At 38.4% G+C, this 17,753-nt stretch overlaps 1 protein-coding gene across 7 annotated transcripts in view; it reads left to right on the top strand.

Moving 5' to 3' along the window:
- Braf (B-Raf proto-oncogene, serine/threonine kinase) overlaps window positions 1–17,753 on the top strand; it is a 141,899-nt gene that overhangs the window by 115,567 nt on the left and 8,579 nt on the right. For all 7 annotated transcript variants that reach the window (XM_052720369.1, XM_052720366.1, XM_052720364.1 and 4 more), the window contains 5 exons: window positions 5,358–5,404; window positions 6,333–6,451; window positions 10,507–10,638; window positions 14,022–14,156; window positions 16,045–16,198. In XM_052720369.1, the coding sequence (XP_052576329.1) occupies window positions 5,358–5,404; window positions 6,333–6,451; window positions 10,507–10,638; window positions 14,022–14,156; window positions 16,045–16,198 (587 nt within the window). The remainder of the gene's footprint in view (window positions 1–5,357; window positions 5,405–6,332; window positions 6,452–10,506; window positions 10,639–14,021; window positions 14,157–16,044; window positions 16,199–17,753) is intronic.

The following is a 17,753-nucleotide window of genomic DNA, read 5'->3' as shown; positions in this document are numbered from 1 at the left end:
TTCCCAGCAACCACATGGTGGCTCACAGCCATCTGTAATGAGATCTGGTGCCCTCTTCTGGCCTGAAGGGATACATGCAAGCAGGACACTCTATACATAATAAATAAATAAATAAATCTTCAAAAAAAATTAGTTTTCCTCCAGAGACACTATTATGAAAATGAAAATATGTCTGGGCATATATCACTCATTAGTAGGGCACTACCTAGCCTGTGTGAGACCCTCTGTTCAGTATGGCAGAAGAAGATAGATGAACAAAAGAAAATGAAGACAAATTACAGTCTTGGAGAAAATGTTTGAAAATATATCTGATAAGTCTTCAAAGTGGATGGAGAGATGGCTCAGAGGTTAAGAGCACTGACAGCTCATCCAGAGGTCCTGAGTTCGATTCCCAGCAACCACATGGTGGCTCACAACTATCTGTAATGAGATCTGGTGCCCTCTTCTGTCGTTCAGGAATATATGCAGACTGTATATGTAATAAATAAATCTTAAAAATAAATAAAATAAATCTTTAAAAAAAAGTCTCCAAGGTACATAAAAAACTGTTAAATTCAATAATAAAGCATAGGGACTGGAGAGATGGTTCAACACTTAAGAGCACTGGCTGTTCTTCCAAAGGACTCAGGTTTAGTTCTAAGCACCAACATTCAGCTGTTAACTCCAGTCCAGGGTATCTGAAACCCTCTTCTGGCTTCCTCAGACACCAGGCATGCATGTGGTGTGCAGACATCCTTGCAGGCAAAACACCTATACACAAGACTAACCTGACATTATGTCACCACTGTCACATCTGTCGGTTGAGACAGCTGCCCAACTCCACAGAGAGCTAGGGTGTCAGAGGAGAGATTCTCCTTTTCCTGCTTGAAGTCTGAGGGACATTTGTGGAATTATGCACAGTTCAGGAAAGACCGCTTTAAGTTGAGCTATCTTATTTGCCAGGTCTGAAGTTTTAGTAATAATTAAAAAATACAAGAAACTAACAAACTTAGATGAGCCACTAAGGCCTTTCCCAAATAGAGTAATTGATTAAACTGGTTTGTCAGCGAGGTGATTTTTAATATTTTAATTTCTGGAAAGCATTTGATTGGTGTCTTTCATGGTATTCTTAAAGAAATGAAACACAAGCAGCTAAATTTAATTGGTGTTAAAACTGGATGGATGACTGTGTACCTGAGGATCGCAAGTTAGAAGATTTCTGACTTCATTTCTTTGAAAATGAGCCTTTTTACATTTTATTTTCGGTGGTGGCGCACGCCTTTAATCCCAGCACTCGGGAGGCAGAGCCAGGCGGATCTCTGTGAGTTCGAGGCCAGCCTGGACTACCAAGTGAGTCCCAGGAAAGGCGCAAAGCTACACAGAGAAACCCTGTCTCGAAAAACCAAAAAAAAAAAAAAAGGAAAAAAAGGATTTACATTTTATTTTTATTATTTGGTGTGTATAGGTACTTTGTCTTCATGTATATGTATAAGTGTAATACATGTGGCCCACAGGGGCCAGAAGAGGGTGTTGGATCCTCTGGAACTACAGCCACAGATGCTTATGAGCCTCCATATGGGTGCTGGGAATCAAATCCAAGTCCTCTGAAAGATAAGCCAGTGCTTTTAACCACTGAACCCTCTCTTCAGCCCCTAGGATGAGCCTTCTTAAAAGTAACTGAGGACTGGAGAGATGGCTCAGAGGTTAAGAGCACTGGCTGCTCTTCCAGAGGTCCTGAGTTCAATTCCCAGCAACCACAGGGTGACTCACAACCATCAATAGTGAGATCTGGTGCCCTCTTCTGACACACAGGCACACCGTATAATTAATTAATAATTAATAAATAAATTAAATAAATAAATAAATAAATTTTAATTTAAAAAAAAACCTTCAAAAGTAACTGAGAGCCAAGTCTGGCAACTCATTCCTGTATTCTCAGCACTAAGAATATTGAGACAGGAGAATCACAACGGGTTTGAGAACTACATACTAAGTTCCTGGCCAGCCTAGGCTACTGGGTGAGACCCATTAAAAAAATAAAAATAAAAAGGAGCTGATATAGAAGTTACTAGAATTCTGATCTTTAAAGCTTTACTTTTAACACCTAGCATGATAGTGCACATCTGTAATCTCAGCACTCCAGAGATGAGGCAGGAGAATTGTTTTAAAAGTTCAAGGCCAGTTTAGGAAGCAAAATCATGTCTCAGAATATAAGTAAAAACCTTCAGGTGAAATTTGTTTGGTTTGGGAGTAGGATTTGTTTTGGATTAAGATTTGTTTTGGATGTTTTTGTTGTTGCTGCTGTGTGTTTTGAAACTGTTTTCACACTGTACCACAGACTGAACCTAATATATATATGTACACACACACACACACATAACAGCGCCTGGGTTGGCCTTGAAGTTACAGTGATCTTACTTCCTCAGCCTTTGAAGTGCTGGGATTACAGAGACATGAACCACCATGTTAACTGAAAATGAAATCTAATAAGTTAAAAATTTAAACCATATCTAAAAACAAAATCCTATCTACCTACGAAGAAGAGAATATACAAATATGGGATCAAGGAAGTATTTTATAAAAGCAATTCAAGAAAAATTATTGTAGGTTGTAATTAATATAGTCTTATAGGATTCCTAGAATTAATAGGCTCTTGATTATAAAGTTTATGCCTACCACAAGGGAGATAAAGATGAGAATCTCAGCCTAGTTTGTGTTGGTCAGATCAAGTCTGAAGCATATTAATTTGGTGCATCATCTTATGCTCTTCAAAGAATGTTGGAAAGGTCAGTCTTGTGTAAGATTTTGAAAGATGTAGAACAAAGACAGATTTTATCAAGTGCTTTTGCAGCTGTATGAGTAGATTCTGTCAACACACACTTTTAGCCAAGCAAAGAAACTGGCAAAAGAATCATGTCAAGAGAGTATGGTACTTACTTAAATGATAGCATGTTTGTTCCTTCCTAGTGCTGCAAACAGCGCGCACGCGCGCGCACACACACACACACACACACACACACACACACACACACACACCTGTAATGCTCTCCTAACATATTAAAAAAGTAGAAAGTTTTCACCAAGATTGTTCAGTGGGTAAAGGCATGTGCCGCCAAGCCTGACCACCTGAGTTCAATGCTCAGTACCAACATAGTGGAAGAAGAGAACTGATGCCATAAGCTGACCTCTGACCTCCATACATACAATGGTGGGCACACATACACAAGCACTAAATTAAATGTTTTAGAAGGTAGGAAGGAAATCCACTGTAATTATCCTAAATAACTGATACACTTCTGTATCATGTCAGAGTATAGGTTATTTAGTGTGGTTCCCTTCCTTACTTCCAGCCAACTATGTACTTATTGACATCTTCCATTATAATTAGTCCAAGCTTAGTAAACTATGTTTTAGAGGTAATTTGTATAGAATTACTTAGTGCAGTAATTACATTGAAGTATTGTATGGTGTAGGTTTTGAGTGTGATACTCGCCCCATTTTTCTAGCTGGGCAAATAGAGTTTCTTTTCCTTCCAGCCTTCTATTCTACTCTTTTGCAAAAGTTATAAAATAGGGCTAGCAAGATCGCAGTTAAGAGTACTTTGCTGCTCCTCCAGAGAACCCAGGTTTAGTTCCCAAACCCCACATTGGGCAGCTCATAACTGCCTGTAAGTATAGTGCCAGGGAGTCCAGCACCCTCTTTTAGCCCTCACAGGCACCTGCACAGGTGTGGCTGGCAGACAGAAATACATACATATACATAAATAAGAAAATAAACCTTTAAGTGTTTAAAGCAGATGAAATCTATAACTGACCTCTTCATTTCTTTTGCTATAAGAATAGTGATAATGATATAGCAGAAGCCTAGAGCCAGAGTCATGACAAGATCATTTTAGTTTGTAATAAGTGTTGTGAAGGAAATAGCATGAAGTGAAAGAGTAATGGAGGAAAAGGGGTTACTTTGGATAAAGTAATTTAAAATGAAATTTTTGTTCAAAAAATAGTTACAGATCTTGATGTCTGTCTGGGAAAATGAGGACATTTAATAAACATAAGAAGGTACAAACAGCCGGGCGGTGGTGGCGCACGCCTTTAATCCCAGCACTCGGGAGGCAGAGCCAGGCTGATCTCTGTGAGTTCGAGGCCAGCCTGGTCTACAGAGTGAGTTCCAGGAAAGGCGCAAAGCTATACAGAGAAACCCTGTCTCGAAAAACAAAAAAAAAAAAACCAAAAAAAGGGGTGCAAACAGTCTGAACTATTTATAAATCTGTTTTTAATAGTGTTCATGGTACGACTTTGATTTTATATTGATTTTAAGTCAGAACTGACTTAATGTGGTCACTGTTAGGTTTCAGAAGTCCTTTATATCTGTTTTCTCTGGTAATAAAACAGATAACTTGCATCTATTGTAGTTGATTTGACAGGCATGTATTCAGTGCTTCACACCTGTCAGGTCCTGTTCTATGCATTGGAAATAAATAAAAATGAAATCTAAAACTAAAGTAGATTTTAAGGATAATTTAGGATAACTAAGGATAGGTGACCTATCATTGACTTTAAAATAATATGTTGGTGGGCATCATGGCGCACCGCACGCCTTTAGTCTCAGCACTCGGGAGGCAGAGGCAGCAGATCTCTGAGTTCAAGGCCAGACTGGTCTATGTAGTGAGTTCCAGGACTGCATAGCCAGAGCTACGTAGTGAGACCCTATCTCTAAAAGGCAATAGTAATAATAACATCAACAACAATATGATGTGGTCATTATGAGAAAATTTCCTCACTGGCATTAATGTTTTACAAATATATCATGCCTCCTTTAAAATTAATTGTCTTTACCAAACTTTCCTAGTCTAGTGGAATTTGCATTCTAAATGGAAAGCAAGCATAGGCACATGAAAAACAAAGCAAAACAAAGATCAAGCTGTTGCATTAATTACTACATAAGTGAACAGTGAAAGATCACTTTCCATTGGGTTCTTTGTTAGAAAATAAGAATGTTCATCTTAGAGTATGAATAGGTGGAGAAATGAATGGTGCTGAGTTGGGGACAAGTACAGAAGGGGAAACATTGAAAGAGATGGGATTAAACCTGAAGGACATGGATAAGTAGGCTTGACTGAGTGAAAGGTTTGTATTTGTAACTAGTAAAAGATAAAGCAGAGTCCTCATATGCAACAGGATTTGGGCTGTATATAATAGTGGTATGTTTCTATAACCCTCAATTTACCATCAATTATTAGGTAAAGAGGTTATCACAATATAGCAATTTCAGTTGTATCATTATTCTAAGTCTTTACATCCCGAAATATGTTCTGTAGATTTTGAGGCCAGAGTCCTACTCAGAGTCTTACTCAGGTTAAATGATGTTTTGTTTTTCAGTTACTTACACGCCAAGTCAATCATCCACAGAGACCTCAAGAGTAATAGTATCCTTCCTGAAACTGGTCTGCGAAGTCTGAAAGCATCCTGACTTTTTCTTCTGCATTTTGTCTTCATGTTATGTAAAAACAGTTCCATGCTAAGTGTAATATGCTGTAAAGAAAATGAGTCGATTTGCATGAGAGTATAATAGAACAGGATTCAACCTGATCACATTTCTGTATGACTGGGCCCTGTAGGAAAAGTCTTTATTACAATAGAGCTTTTTATCTTGCTTGCTTTCATTTTATGTGCCCTAGAAAGTGAATATTTTATGGCTACTGCTTTAATTCATCTAATCTTGCTGAGCAGTAACTGAGATATGAAACTGAAGGTTCAAAATTATGTAACAGTGACATGAAGAAAACAATTTCTTTTTTTCTCTGAGTCCAGACAGATCCTTTCTGATATCATTCTTATTCTAATAAAGAACCTGTGTAGCTTTCCCTGATGTGTTAAAGGATATCTGGACCAACTCAAATTAGAAAGTTTCCACATATCCCATAGGCTTAGAAAAGTACCTTAGCTGGGTGGTGGTGGCGCACGCCTTTAATCCCAGCACTCGGGAGGCAGAGCCAGACGGATCCCTGTGAGTTCGAGGCCAGCCTGGTCTACAGAGTGAGTTCCAGGAAAGGGGCAAAGCTACACAGAGAAACCCTGTCTCGAAAAACCAAACAAACAAAAAAAAACACCTTAACCTTATGCTCACATATTTCTAACCCAAGAAATCTTAAAAGCAGGTCATAAAAGCCGAAGAGAACTAATTGTTTAAAACATGTTTGTTGACTTTAGGGGGAAATATGAATTACTATATTTTAAAAAGAAAATCTTACTACAGAGTTAAAGAAACTAGCTCCTTTACCTGAAATCATCAAAACACTTTCTCTAGTACGAAAATGAGATCTATTTTTTTTTCCTTTACTTACTACACTTCAGATATATTTCTTCATGAAGACCTCACGGTAAAAATAGGTGATTTTGGTTTAGCTACAGTGAAATCTCGATGGAGTGGGTCCCATCAGTTTGAACAGTTGTCTGGATCTATCTTGTGGATGGTAAGAATTGAGGCTATTTCTCAATTGATCACATTCTTTAATCCTAAACTAGTGACTAGTTAGTAGAAAGTCACTGAAGGTCTTAACTACAGTATTTTTACAGTTCCCACTATTCACAAGAATCAGTATAGAAGCCAGGCATAGTGGCATATGCCTTTAATCCTAGCCCTCGGAAGGCAGAGGCAGTTGGTATCTGTGAGTTTGAGGCCAGTCTGGTGTACATAGTTCCAGGATAGCCAAAACTACCTAGTGAAACTTTGTCTCAAAAAATAAAAACAAAAACAAAAGAATCAATATTCTTATTTTTATGTAGTCTTTAACTTTTTTCTTGTCTTTAAAAAAATTATTGCAAAATTAGTGTCAATATATTTCAAACATAATACATATATGGTATAAAATGTTTAAATGTTATTGAAAATACTTTGTAGGATTTGGTGGTGCGTGCCTTTAGTCCCAGTGCTCAGGAGGTAAAGGCAGGTGGATCTCTGTGAGTTCCAGACTAGCCAGAGTTAGGTGAGACCCTGTCTAAAAATAAAAATTTTAAAAAAAGAAAGAAAACAACAACTTTATGTTCAAATGGTCTGTATACCCTGCTCTTTTTTTTTTTTTTTTTAAGGTTTGCAGTTTAAGACATGTCTTAAGAGACCTATTCTTAACAGAAAGGCTGTTTCACACTTGTATTTGAGCCTATATTGGAAATAGACCTTCTTCACACTAGAAAGAACTTTATAATTATGGGGCAGTTGGAAGAGGAAAGACAAAAGAAAAAGACGGGGATATTTTTAGTGAGCTTTGTGCTGTCTGCAGAGGTCTGTCTCTCCTTGTTTCTGCTTTGTAGAAAGAGGTTCTAACAGTTGGGATCCCGGTTACTGCAGCAGGCTGTTGAAGAGTCATTTCAAGGAACACTGCTGTGAACCCACAGTGGTTCTTTGTGACCTTTCCAAAGGTCTTTCCTTTGTGAAACCATCTTTTCCTCCTGTCCAACAATCCAAATGACACACTGCAGCTGATTGAATGTAGGAGCACATAGGAGATTCCAACTAGCTGCTGTTAAGCCAGACACACGAGAGAGAGAGAGAGAGTTGTAGCTCTTCTGTCACTAAACTTTGTTTTTGAAAATATAGTTAGTTTTCATTGAAAGCAGGTATTCTCTGCTAATATCTCACAATTGATTTAATATTTAAGTGAATTAGTAAATAATTTAATCATCAGTTGAGTTTTAATATCTTAAATATTCACAGAGGTAGTCCCTGCAGACAAACATTCTGTAGGATCTTTGATAATATTTGAATAAAAGCAATCCTGAGTCCAAAGAATTTTGAAATATATGCTCTAAGTGGAATACAGGTGTTCTAAACATCTTTGTGTAGTTTTAATCTTTAAGTAAATTAATCTGCTCTAATATTTTTGGGTCAACTTATTAGAAACAGAAAAATCAGGAGAGCTTTCGATGCCATATTTGCCTAAATTCCCAGAACAGTATGTAGCAGTCTCCAAGAAACAGATTCTCCAAAGTAGTGGCCCGAGTTTGTGTAGTGAGCCTAGGGTTAAATCGAGTGTGCTTTCTTGGATGATGTCTAGTGAGCCTAGGGTTAAATCGAGTGTGCTGTCTTGGATGAGTGATGAAGATACCACAAGTGGCGAGGGGAAGAGGCAGGAGAGCTGTGCTCAGGCCACTAACTTCAGAGTTTCCTAACCTTCCTTGAGTCTCCTCATTGGAAATGTTAGGTCAGAGTAGTCGATGACAAGATCCTTTCTTAGCTTCCATATTACAGTTAGCTAAGTTTCTTTTTAAAATTCCTTGATATATGTTTAACTGTTTTAATTTATTAGAAGAGACTATTTGATGGTTGTATTCTGGCTTTCAGGCACCTTTAAGGCACATACTTCTAACAAAGATGGTAGGCAGTGTGTCCCAAGAGGATGGGGAAGGGGCTTTTTGCTTCTGAAATTATAGAAGCAAAAATTTAAAACAGATCACTCACATGCTTCTCTAGGTTTGTTCTTTTTCAAAAGCCTTAGTTTATATAGTTAGTAGAATATTATAAAGTTGTTTATATTTAATTCTGATTACTTTTTTGTTGATAACCCTGGATCAATGAGGTCATCTTTTATTCTACCATGCTGAATTTTAAAAGAACAAGATTAGCCAGCAGTGTACTTCATTGTTTAATAAATCTTTCCAATTGGTATCTGCCTTCAGGAAAAAATGGGATAAGCTGGAGAGATTGCTCAGTCATTGAGAGCTCTTTCTGGCTGTTCTTTCAGATGACTTCAGTTTAATTCTCAGCACCCACATGGCAACTCACAACTGTCTGTAAACTCCAATTCAAGGGCATCTGATGCCTTCTTCTGATCTCCACAGTGCACAGACAGACATATACAGGCAAAACACCCATACACATAAAAATTAAATAGGCTAGGTGTGGTGGCATGCACCTTTAATCCCAGAGGCAGAGGCAGATGGATCTCTGTGAGTTCCATAGCTAGAGCTACATAGTGAAACCCTGTCTCAAAATAAATAAGTAAATAATTTTCGGGTATGTGGAATATTCACAGCCTAAAATAATAATTGGTCATAAACCAGGTTATGTGGTCCTCTGAATTATTTACAGTAGTCTTTTCTACTTTTATTTATATCTTAGAAGAGAGAAATTTATATAAAAATTTTTGTAAATTAAAAAAATTGAAGATTATCACACATTTCTTCTAAATAGATGACATTCAACTTTTCATCAAATCATCTACCAGCAGTGAAAGAAAAGTAGATTTTAAAAGACAGTTCTCAACTGATCTAAACTCTGCCCGGCCAGAAAGACTACTTTGTTACCACGTTACTAAAACAGCCGCTGTCAACAGAGTGTGTGACAAAACAAATAAGAGAAAACCCTCCACCCAGTCCTTTGACTCTTGGGGTGTCCCATGGGTCTGCCTTCAGTGTTCCTTCACGTGGGCCGACAGCAGACGCGTGTGGAACTTTGAAGCATAGTAAAGCGTGGGTCCTACTTGTAGGTTCTGATGGTCTCTGTTGGACTCAGTGTAGGCAGCACTGAGCAGGCTCCCCAGACAGTTCTGACTTGCTGCTACAGTAGAGTACTGTTATTCCTCAGCAGATACTTACTTGCCGCGACCAGGAACTTTGTCCTTCAGCTCTTTTTGCAAAGTTTCATTAATACCATTTACCACTTCTTCAGTTCCTTTCTAACAAAACAGTATAAGAGATGCAAGATGAAGGAAGAAACCCACTACTTCTTCACCTATCATTAATGTAAATGAATTATTTTATTAATATTAATAATTAATATAAGTAAGAAACTGAGTTGTACAGCATAGTGACTAAATTACGTTAAAATCTGGTGAATATGATTTGGTCTTTGTTTGCCCTAGAAGCAACAACTAGAGTTTTCCAGTAAGTCACCCTGTTGTGTGTTACTCTTGTTAGTAAAGTTTTTGTTTTATTTTGTTTTTCAAGACAGGGTTTCTGTCTGTGTAATGTAACAGCCTTGGCTGTCCTAAAACTCACTCTGTAGACCAGGCTGGCCTCCAACTCACAGAGATCCACCTGCCTCTGCCTCCCAAGTGCTGGGATTAAAGGCGTGCGCCACCACCGCCCAACCAGTAAAGCATTTTTTATACCACACATTTATGATGTAACTTGGAAAGATATTAATTGCTTGTGCCTACTCCCAAGTTTTTTGTAAGTGCAAATCTAGTATTTCTTTGTGAATCAAGAAGAGGAAGTGGAGACTAACTCTGATAGGATAGTGTTGAGAAATGGTGTTTGTTCAGAAAGAGGATTGCTGATAAAATTATATAAAACCATAGTAATGCATCAAGGAAATTTGGCTTGAGCCACCTTTCAGAATTTATAAAGCAGGTTTTTTTTTTCCCCCTTTTTCTTAGTTGGTTTTATTTCTTTGACCATTAATAGGGGACTTACATAGTAGAAGATTTCTTTAAATAAGGTGTTGCTCTAGTTATCATAGTTTGTATTTCAGTCTTTATTCAGCTGAACTTAAGGATAAAACTAGAATTTTTTTTTCCTTATCTAACAGGCACCAGAAGTAATCAGAATGCAAGATAAAAACCCATATAGCTTTCAGTCAGATGTATATGCATTTGGGATTGTTCTGTATGAACTAATGACTGGCCAGCTACCTTATTCGAACATCAACAACAGGGATCAGGTAAATATTTATCATCTCTGGGTGTTATTTTAGTGTTTTGCTTAAGGCTTCGGTTCTTTGTAGGAAGGAAGTCTGGAAATGGAGGTAAACATGAAAGATAGAGCTCTTGATCTTTGTAATCAACTTTAGAAAATGTTTGTGTGCATTTGACAATTGTAAGGCTTTTGCTTGAAATGTTGGTCATAAATGTTACAATGGAGTAAAATCCCCAATTTTATGACTAGAAATTAGAAGTATAACAATTGAGGTAATACCTGTTTCTTGGTCATAGCAGAGCTAAAAGAATGAACTCTGGAGCCTGTTGTGGTAGTGTATGCTTTTAATCCCAGCACTCAGGTGGCAGAGGTGGACAGATCTCTCTTTAAGTTTGAGGTCAGGCTGGTCTAGAGTTCCAGGCCAGCCCTGTCTTCTAAAAAAAGAAAAAATGAACTTTGCTGTGATCACAGGTATACTTTTATCCTTTGATTGTATCACAAGTTGTACTGTCAGAGCAAGGGTTCAGCTATGAACATATTTGTATCCAATTCTTCCAGAATTGTTAAGATGTTGTTTAAAACACAAAAACAAAGCACGGGTGGAGGAGTGATTGAGGAAAACATCCTGATACCCACTTCTGGCTTCAGCATTTATCCAGGCCAGCACACTCACATGCATACACACGTGTACACACACACACACACACACACACACACACACACACACACACCTACAACAAAAAGGGGGGTAGGAAATGGCTGTTACATCATGTTGTATCTTTTCTCTAATGAAAATTCCAGCAGAAAGGTAAATTTTTATTTTTATTTTGGTTTTTCAAGATAGGGTTTCTCTGTGTAGTTTTGGTGCCTGTCCTGGGTCTTACTCTGTAGACCAGGCTGGCCTCGAACTCACAGAGATCTGCCTGGCTCTGCCCCCGAGTGCTGGGATTAAAGGCGTGCGCCACCACCGCCGCCACCACCCAGCCAGAAGGGTAAATTTTTACTTCTTCCTTTCCTAAGTTCTCATTCTCTGTTTCTTCCTTCCAAAAGATGCCAGCCAGTATCAGCTCACAAAGCTTTGCTCCTCTGTGTTTTCACAATAAATTCCCTTAGGTTTTCTTTCTTTATTTCCATCCCTTCTCCCACTCTCTCTTCATCTTTCAACAGAATAGTATTCTGTAATCCTGGCCGAACTTGAGATGTAGATCTTCCTGCCTTCGTCGACAGAATATTGGGAATTACAGTTTGTACCACTGATTTCAGTTTACTAATGCTAGAAAGTGAATAAGTTGTCTTTACTTAAATTACCTTAGATGCTTCAACATTTTAAAGTGTGTGTAGATGTACGTGTGAAGAGTACAGCAATGGCAATTAAATTGTTCATTAGAAGAAGATAGTTACCCATGTAAGCAATGATTAAGAGTATTTCTGCTATATGCTGTGGTTTGCATAATAATCACATAAAAGACTGCTTTAAAATGGAGATTCTAAGCCGGGCGGTGGTGGCGCACGCCTTTAATCCCAGCACTCAGAATGCAGAGGCAGCTGGATCTCTGTGAGTTCAAGGCCAGCCTGGTGTGCAGAGTGAGTTCCAGGACAGCCAGGACTACACAGAGAAACCCTGAAATGTATCCAGTAAAATCTAAAGACTAGCCCCTGTTTAAATATAGAAAAGCTCTACAGTGGCATGGTTCCTTTTTTTCTCTTCAAGCTATTTGTAGTATGCTCTAACCCCTCATGGAATTCTGTCCTAATGTAGCATACTGTTGTGCTTTTAAGGCTTTTTTATTATGCATTATATATCTTCAAGAAAAAATATGAATGTAAGGTTAAATTGAGAGTTCTAAATTTTTTTTCTTAAGACTTTAAGCTCTGGTGAGTTATTTTAAAATGCTGGGTTCTGCCATTGTTATAGTTTTTAATGTATAACTGATAAATTTTATCACATAAAAGGTAAAAATTGGCCGGGCAGTGGTGGCACACCCCTTTAATCCCAGCACTCGGGAGGCAGAGGCAGGCTGATCTCTGTGAGTTTGAGACCAGCCTGGTCTCTAAAGCAAGTTCTAGGAAAGGCACAAAGCTACACAGAGAAACCCTGTCTCGAAAAACCAAAAAAGAAAAAAAGAAAAAAGAAAAGAAAAAAAAGAAAGAAAAAGAAAAAAAGGTAAAAATTGAAAGTACATAGTTTTGGCTTGTTATTTGTTCCATTTTAGACATGGGGTCTGGCTGTGTAGCCCAGCCTGGTCTTGCACTCCTGACCTTCTTGCCTCTGCTCTCCAGTACTGGGATTACAAGCATGCCTCACCTGCTTAACAGAAATGAGGGGGCGGGGGTGGCATGTGGAGGCCAAAGGCAGTCTTGGGTATCATTACTCAGATGCTGTTCACTTTGTGTGTTGAAAGAGGCACTCTTGTTGGGCTGGAGCCAGCTGATTAAGCTAGACTGGCTGGCCACTGAGTCCCAGAGATCCACCTGTCTCTCCCTCCACATCACGGGAATTAAAAGTACATGCCACCATGCCCAGCCTTTTTAATGTGGCTACTCAAGCATTTTACCAACTGAGCTGTCTTCCTAGCTCCAAAAGTATGTGTGTTCATGAACACCATGGTGTTTTTCATTTTCTCTTCAATTTATGTATATGTGGGTGAATATAACTTTTTTTTAAAGATTCATTTATTTATTTATTATGTACACAGTGTCCTGTCTGCCTGTATGTCTGCAGGACAAAAGAGAGTACCAGATCTCATTATAGATGGTCGTGAGCCACCACATTTTGTAGCCTGGAATAATACGTACTAGAGTCCATATTGGTAAATGTAAAAAAAAAAAAAAAAGGCCTTTCGTAAAATAGAGGTTAGGTGCAACAGGGAAAATTCTTTACACATACACCTAAGTGGTTCTCTGGCAAATAAGTTTTAAGCTTTATTTTATTGCTGTATATGCATATACATGTGAGTTCCTATAGAGGCCAGAAGAAGGCAGTGAGTTCCCTGGAGCCAGAGTCACAGGTGTTTGTGAGCCACCGGGTGCTTGGGTCTGAACTTAGTTACATCCTCTGCAAGAGCAGCAAGTATTCTTAACCACTGAGCCATTTCTCCAGCCTCTATGATTTAAAAAAAAAAAAAAAAAGGTACATTTGTGATAGACACAGCCCCTGTTTCCAAGGACCACAGGAGAAATTCAAAGGACTTTGCCACAGGCTTGGGGTCATGAAACAAGCTTGCATCTTGTTGGTATGGGTTCCCAACAGTCTGTGATGGGTTAGGAGACCAGATACTAGCTTTGTTTTTTTATTTTAGCTTATACAGGGATAATGTACAAATTCCGTAAGTATACAGTTTGTTAAATTTTCATTGCTGATATATTTGTTTATTAATAAGAGTGTATGATTTGCCTATTTCTCTTCAGATAATTTTTATGGTGGGACGAGGCTATCTATCTCCAGATCTCAGTAAGGTACGGAGTAACTGTCCAAAAGCCATGAAGAGATTAATGGCAGAGTGCCTCAAAAAGAAAAGAGACGAGCGACCACTCTTTCCCCAAGTAAGAAACCCTTCATGATACCCCAGGCTACCAACTAACTAACCTTCACAAGGCGATTTTTAGGGTGATGTGGGCAGGAGAGTGAAGGTACAGTTTGGATTCTGAGTTGCTCTTCCGTGCACAGCCAGATGAGCAAACAGGGCAATGACTTTACAAAGGCTGAGCAGAATTCTGTTTGGGATCCTAATGCAAGCCCTGTAGGGGACTTTGCATTTGTCTAGCAGTTCTCAAACTCTTAAGAGGTATTCTGTCTTCATTTATTTTGTGTATGGGTGTTTTGCTTACATGGATATGTATGCACCACTTGTATACTTGAAGAAAGTCAGAGCCCCTGGAATCTGTAATAGCTGTGAGCTATCATGTGGATTCTGAGAACCGAACCATCTCTCCAGTACTAGCTCTCAACATTTTGATCTTTGAATCCTTTCACATATTTTAAAATAGTTAAAAGCCTTTAAAAATGCCGGGTGGTGGTGGCGCATACCTTTAATCCCAGCACTCGGGAGGCAGAGGCAGGCAAATCTCTGTGAGTTCAAGGCCAGCCTTGGCTACCAAATGAGTTCCAGGAAAGGCGCAAAGGTACACAGAGAAACCCTGTCTTGAAAACCAAACAAAAAAAAACCTTTAAAAGGCTTCTGTTTGTGAAAATAACCATTATGAGTTTATAAACAATGAAAAAGAACAAAACGGTGGTACTGATTTCATTTTTCCCCAACGGTTTTTGTACAGTTAACACACTTGGATTCTTTGTTTTATACTCAGTGTGCTTCAGTATCTTATACTATGTTGCCTCTGACAATTTACTTATAAAAACTCTACTGACAGTTTTGACCTGGGGTTATTCTTGATGGTAAAATAAATAGATTCTAAGTTTTCTGTTCATGCTAGATTTTTCTTATTTTTTAATTTTTATTATTTTAGGCTTTATATTATATATTTATATATTGTTTTATTATATATTGATTTTTAAAATTTTTTTATTTTTGGTTTTTTGAGACAGGGTTTCTCTATGTAGTTTTGGTGCCTGTCCTGGAACTTACTCTGTAGACCAGGCTGGCCTCGAACTCACAGAGATCCGCCTGCCTATGCCTCTGGAGTCCTGGGAGTAAAGGAGTGCACCACCACCACCTGGCTTACATTATATTCTTACTATAACTACATACTATAATGGATTCTTACTTCATGGTACCCCGGGGTATCATGACCTGGTACTCAATATGTAGCCTGAGGTGGCTGAAACTTGAAGATATCCATCTGCCTCTGCTTCGAGTGCTGGGATTAAAGGTATATACCACCACACCTAGCTTAGATCTTTTTTTTTTTCCTAAAATTTGTGTGTGTGTGTGTGTAACATTTGTGAGAGTGCCTGAGGAGGACAGAGGAAGTTATTGGATCCCCCAGAGCCAGAGTTTCAGGTTTGTAATTAATTTTAAATTTGTATTTACCATTTCAAGGATGGCAAATGATCTAAAATACAAACTGAATGACTTATTCAGCTATGTGTGCATATAAAACTTGTGTTACTGTGCTAGCTTTTGACTTTCATGTTTATGGGAAAATACCAGTTTCTCTTTGTTCATTGATTATACTGAAAACAATGTAAAGTCTCAGGTAAAAGCTGGGCAGTAGTGGTTCACGCCTTTAATCCCAGCAGAGGCAGGGGGATCTCTGTGAGTTGAAGGCCGGCCTGGGCTACAAAGCGAGTTCCAGGACAGGCTCCAAAGCTACACAGAGAAACCCTGTCTTAAAAAAACAAAACAAAAAGTCTGAGGTAAAAATCTCATTATAAGTACGATGAGCTCTTAAAGATATTTTTATTCTGCTTTTTATCTCTTGCCCTCTCTTTGTGCCCGCCCCGCCCCCGCCCTGCCTTCCTTCTTCCTTACAGATCCTCGCCTCCATTGAGCTGCTGGCCCGCTCACTGCCGAAAATTCACCGCAGTGCGTCAGAGCCCTCCCTGAACCGGGCTGGTTTCCAGACAGAAGATTTTAGTCTGTATGCTTGTGCGTCTCCTAAAACACCCATCCAAGCAGGGGGCTATGGTGCGTTTCCAGTCCATTGAAACAAACTAAATGAGGGAGACATTAAAGTAAGGTAGCAACCAAAACAAATGAATAGTTTCCCTTATATTTAAATTAACTAGGAACTCTGCTGTACACAGGGGAGCCAAAGAATGTTTGTGTTGAAAAACTTAGGCATTGCTTTCCAAATCTTAAAATCATACTTAACATTGAATTTTCAACGTCAAGGGGTTAAAATACACAAACACTGCTAAACATTTTCAGTGCCTCTTCCAGGGGCTTTACTTCCTGTTCTGACTTTGTTTTGTTCACTTGGTCATCCCTGTTGTTAAACTCTAGGTTTCTCTCTCAGTTGCTCGTGCAGCTTTTATTACCTGTCCCTTGTAGAACATCCAGAGAAAGGGAGGCTCCCTCTCCATGTTCACGGGTGGGGAGTCCCCAGGAGGCTGGCCTCTGTCAGCTAGACAAACTCGATAGAGAATCCTGGGGTTTGTTCTTCCCATTTTCCTGTAGCTGTTTCTTTTTACTACAGTTTAGAAAGTATACAAGTCCTTTATTTCCTTGAAGCAATAGATAATTTCTTTTAATAAATTTTGGGTGTGAGTGACCAAAAATATCAGTCATTGGCACATTTGACCTAGGTAACATGACTTAACTTTGGATTTTTACCGGGGAGTACAAATTAAGGTTCTTCTTAGATGGTATTTATATGTTAAAGATGTCTTACATGTGCAAAAAAGTCAAAGGTCTTTGCAAATGCCTTACCCTTTATTCTCACTCCCTTCCCCAAAAGAAACTACAAAATTCTGAGAATCTTTAGGGTGTCTATTTGCTTTTAGATAATTGGTTGCCAAACAACCAAGTAATTTTTTAAGTTATTATATTAGATTATGCCTACTTTTTTATGTATGTTACAGCAGTCACTTAGCATTGTGTCTCATAACTTTCTTCCTAATACCCTTTGTACAACAAGATCCCCCCCATAAAGAATGTCTGACTCTCTTCTTGCATTTCAGTGTGAAGTCCTTCTAGTGTTTACAGTTTTTATGGATAGAAAATGAGTATAATGTAACCATGATGGAATAGAATTTTCTAGTGATTTGGAGAGAATCTAAAAGCAAAAAAGTAGAATCATGTGGTCTTCTAAAATATCCTGCTATCTCTACTTCATTCATAGTCACCTAGCAACCAAAACTTACTGATAATCAGTTACTCAGTTTAGACTTGTGATAATGCTTAAATACAACCCAAAGCAAAAATAATTATTCAACAGACAGATCATGTTTGCATGATCCTCCTTTGAAAACAATAAGCAGATAATTGGGAAAACTTTAATGATAATTGAGTTTGTAAGTACCACAGATACTCTTCTGAAATACTTTCCTTACTTACATTTTTGTATTTCATATAAGGAAACTGCTTATTATTATGACTTGTCTTTTGTTCCTCACTTGGGTACGTTGAGAATGCCATCGTAATTTTATATACTGATTCATGATTCTAAATATAAAAAGCCAGTACATTGGAATCGGGAGGATCACAACTTGAAGGCAAGCCTGGGCTACATAAAGGCCCT

Source organism: Peromyscus californicus, unplaced genomic scaffold (assembly GCF_007827085.1).
Source record: "Peromyscus californicus insignis strain IS unplaced genomic scaffold, ASM782708v3 Scaffold_6__1_contigs__length_162567912, whole genome shotgun sequence".
Taxonomy (NCBI): Eukaryota; Metazoa; Chordata; class Mammalia; order Rodentia; family Cricetidae; genus Peromyscus; species Peromyscus californicus.
The sequence above is the reverse complement of the archived record's forward strand: the minus strand, read 5'-3'. Positions and strand labels throughout refer to the sequence as shown.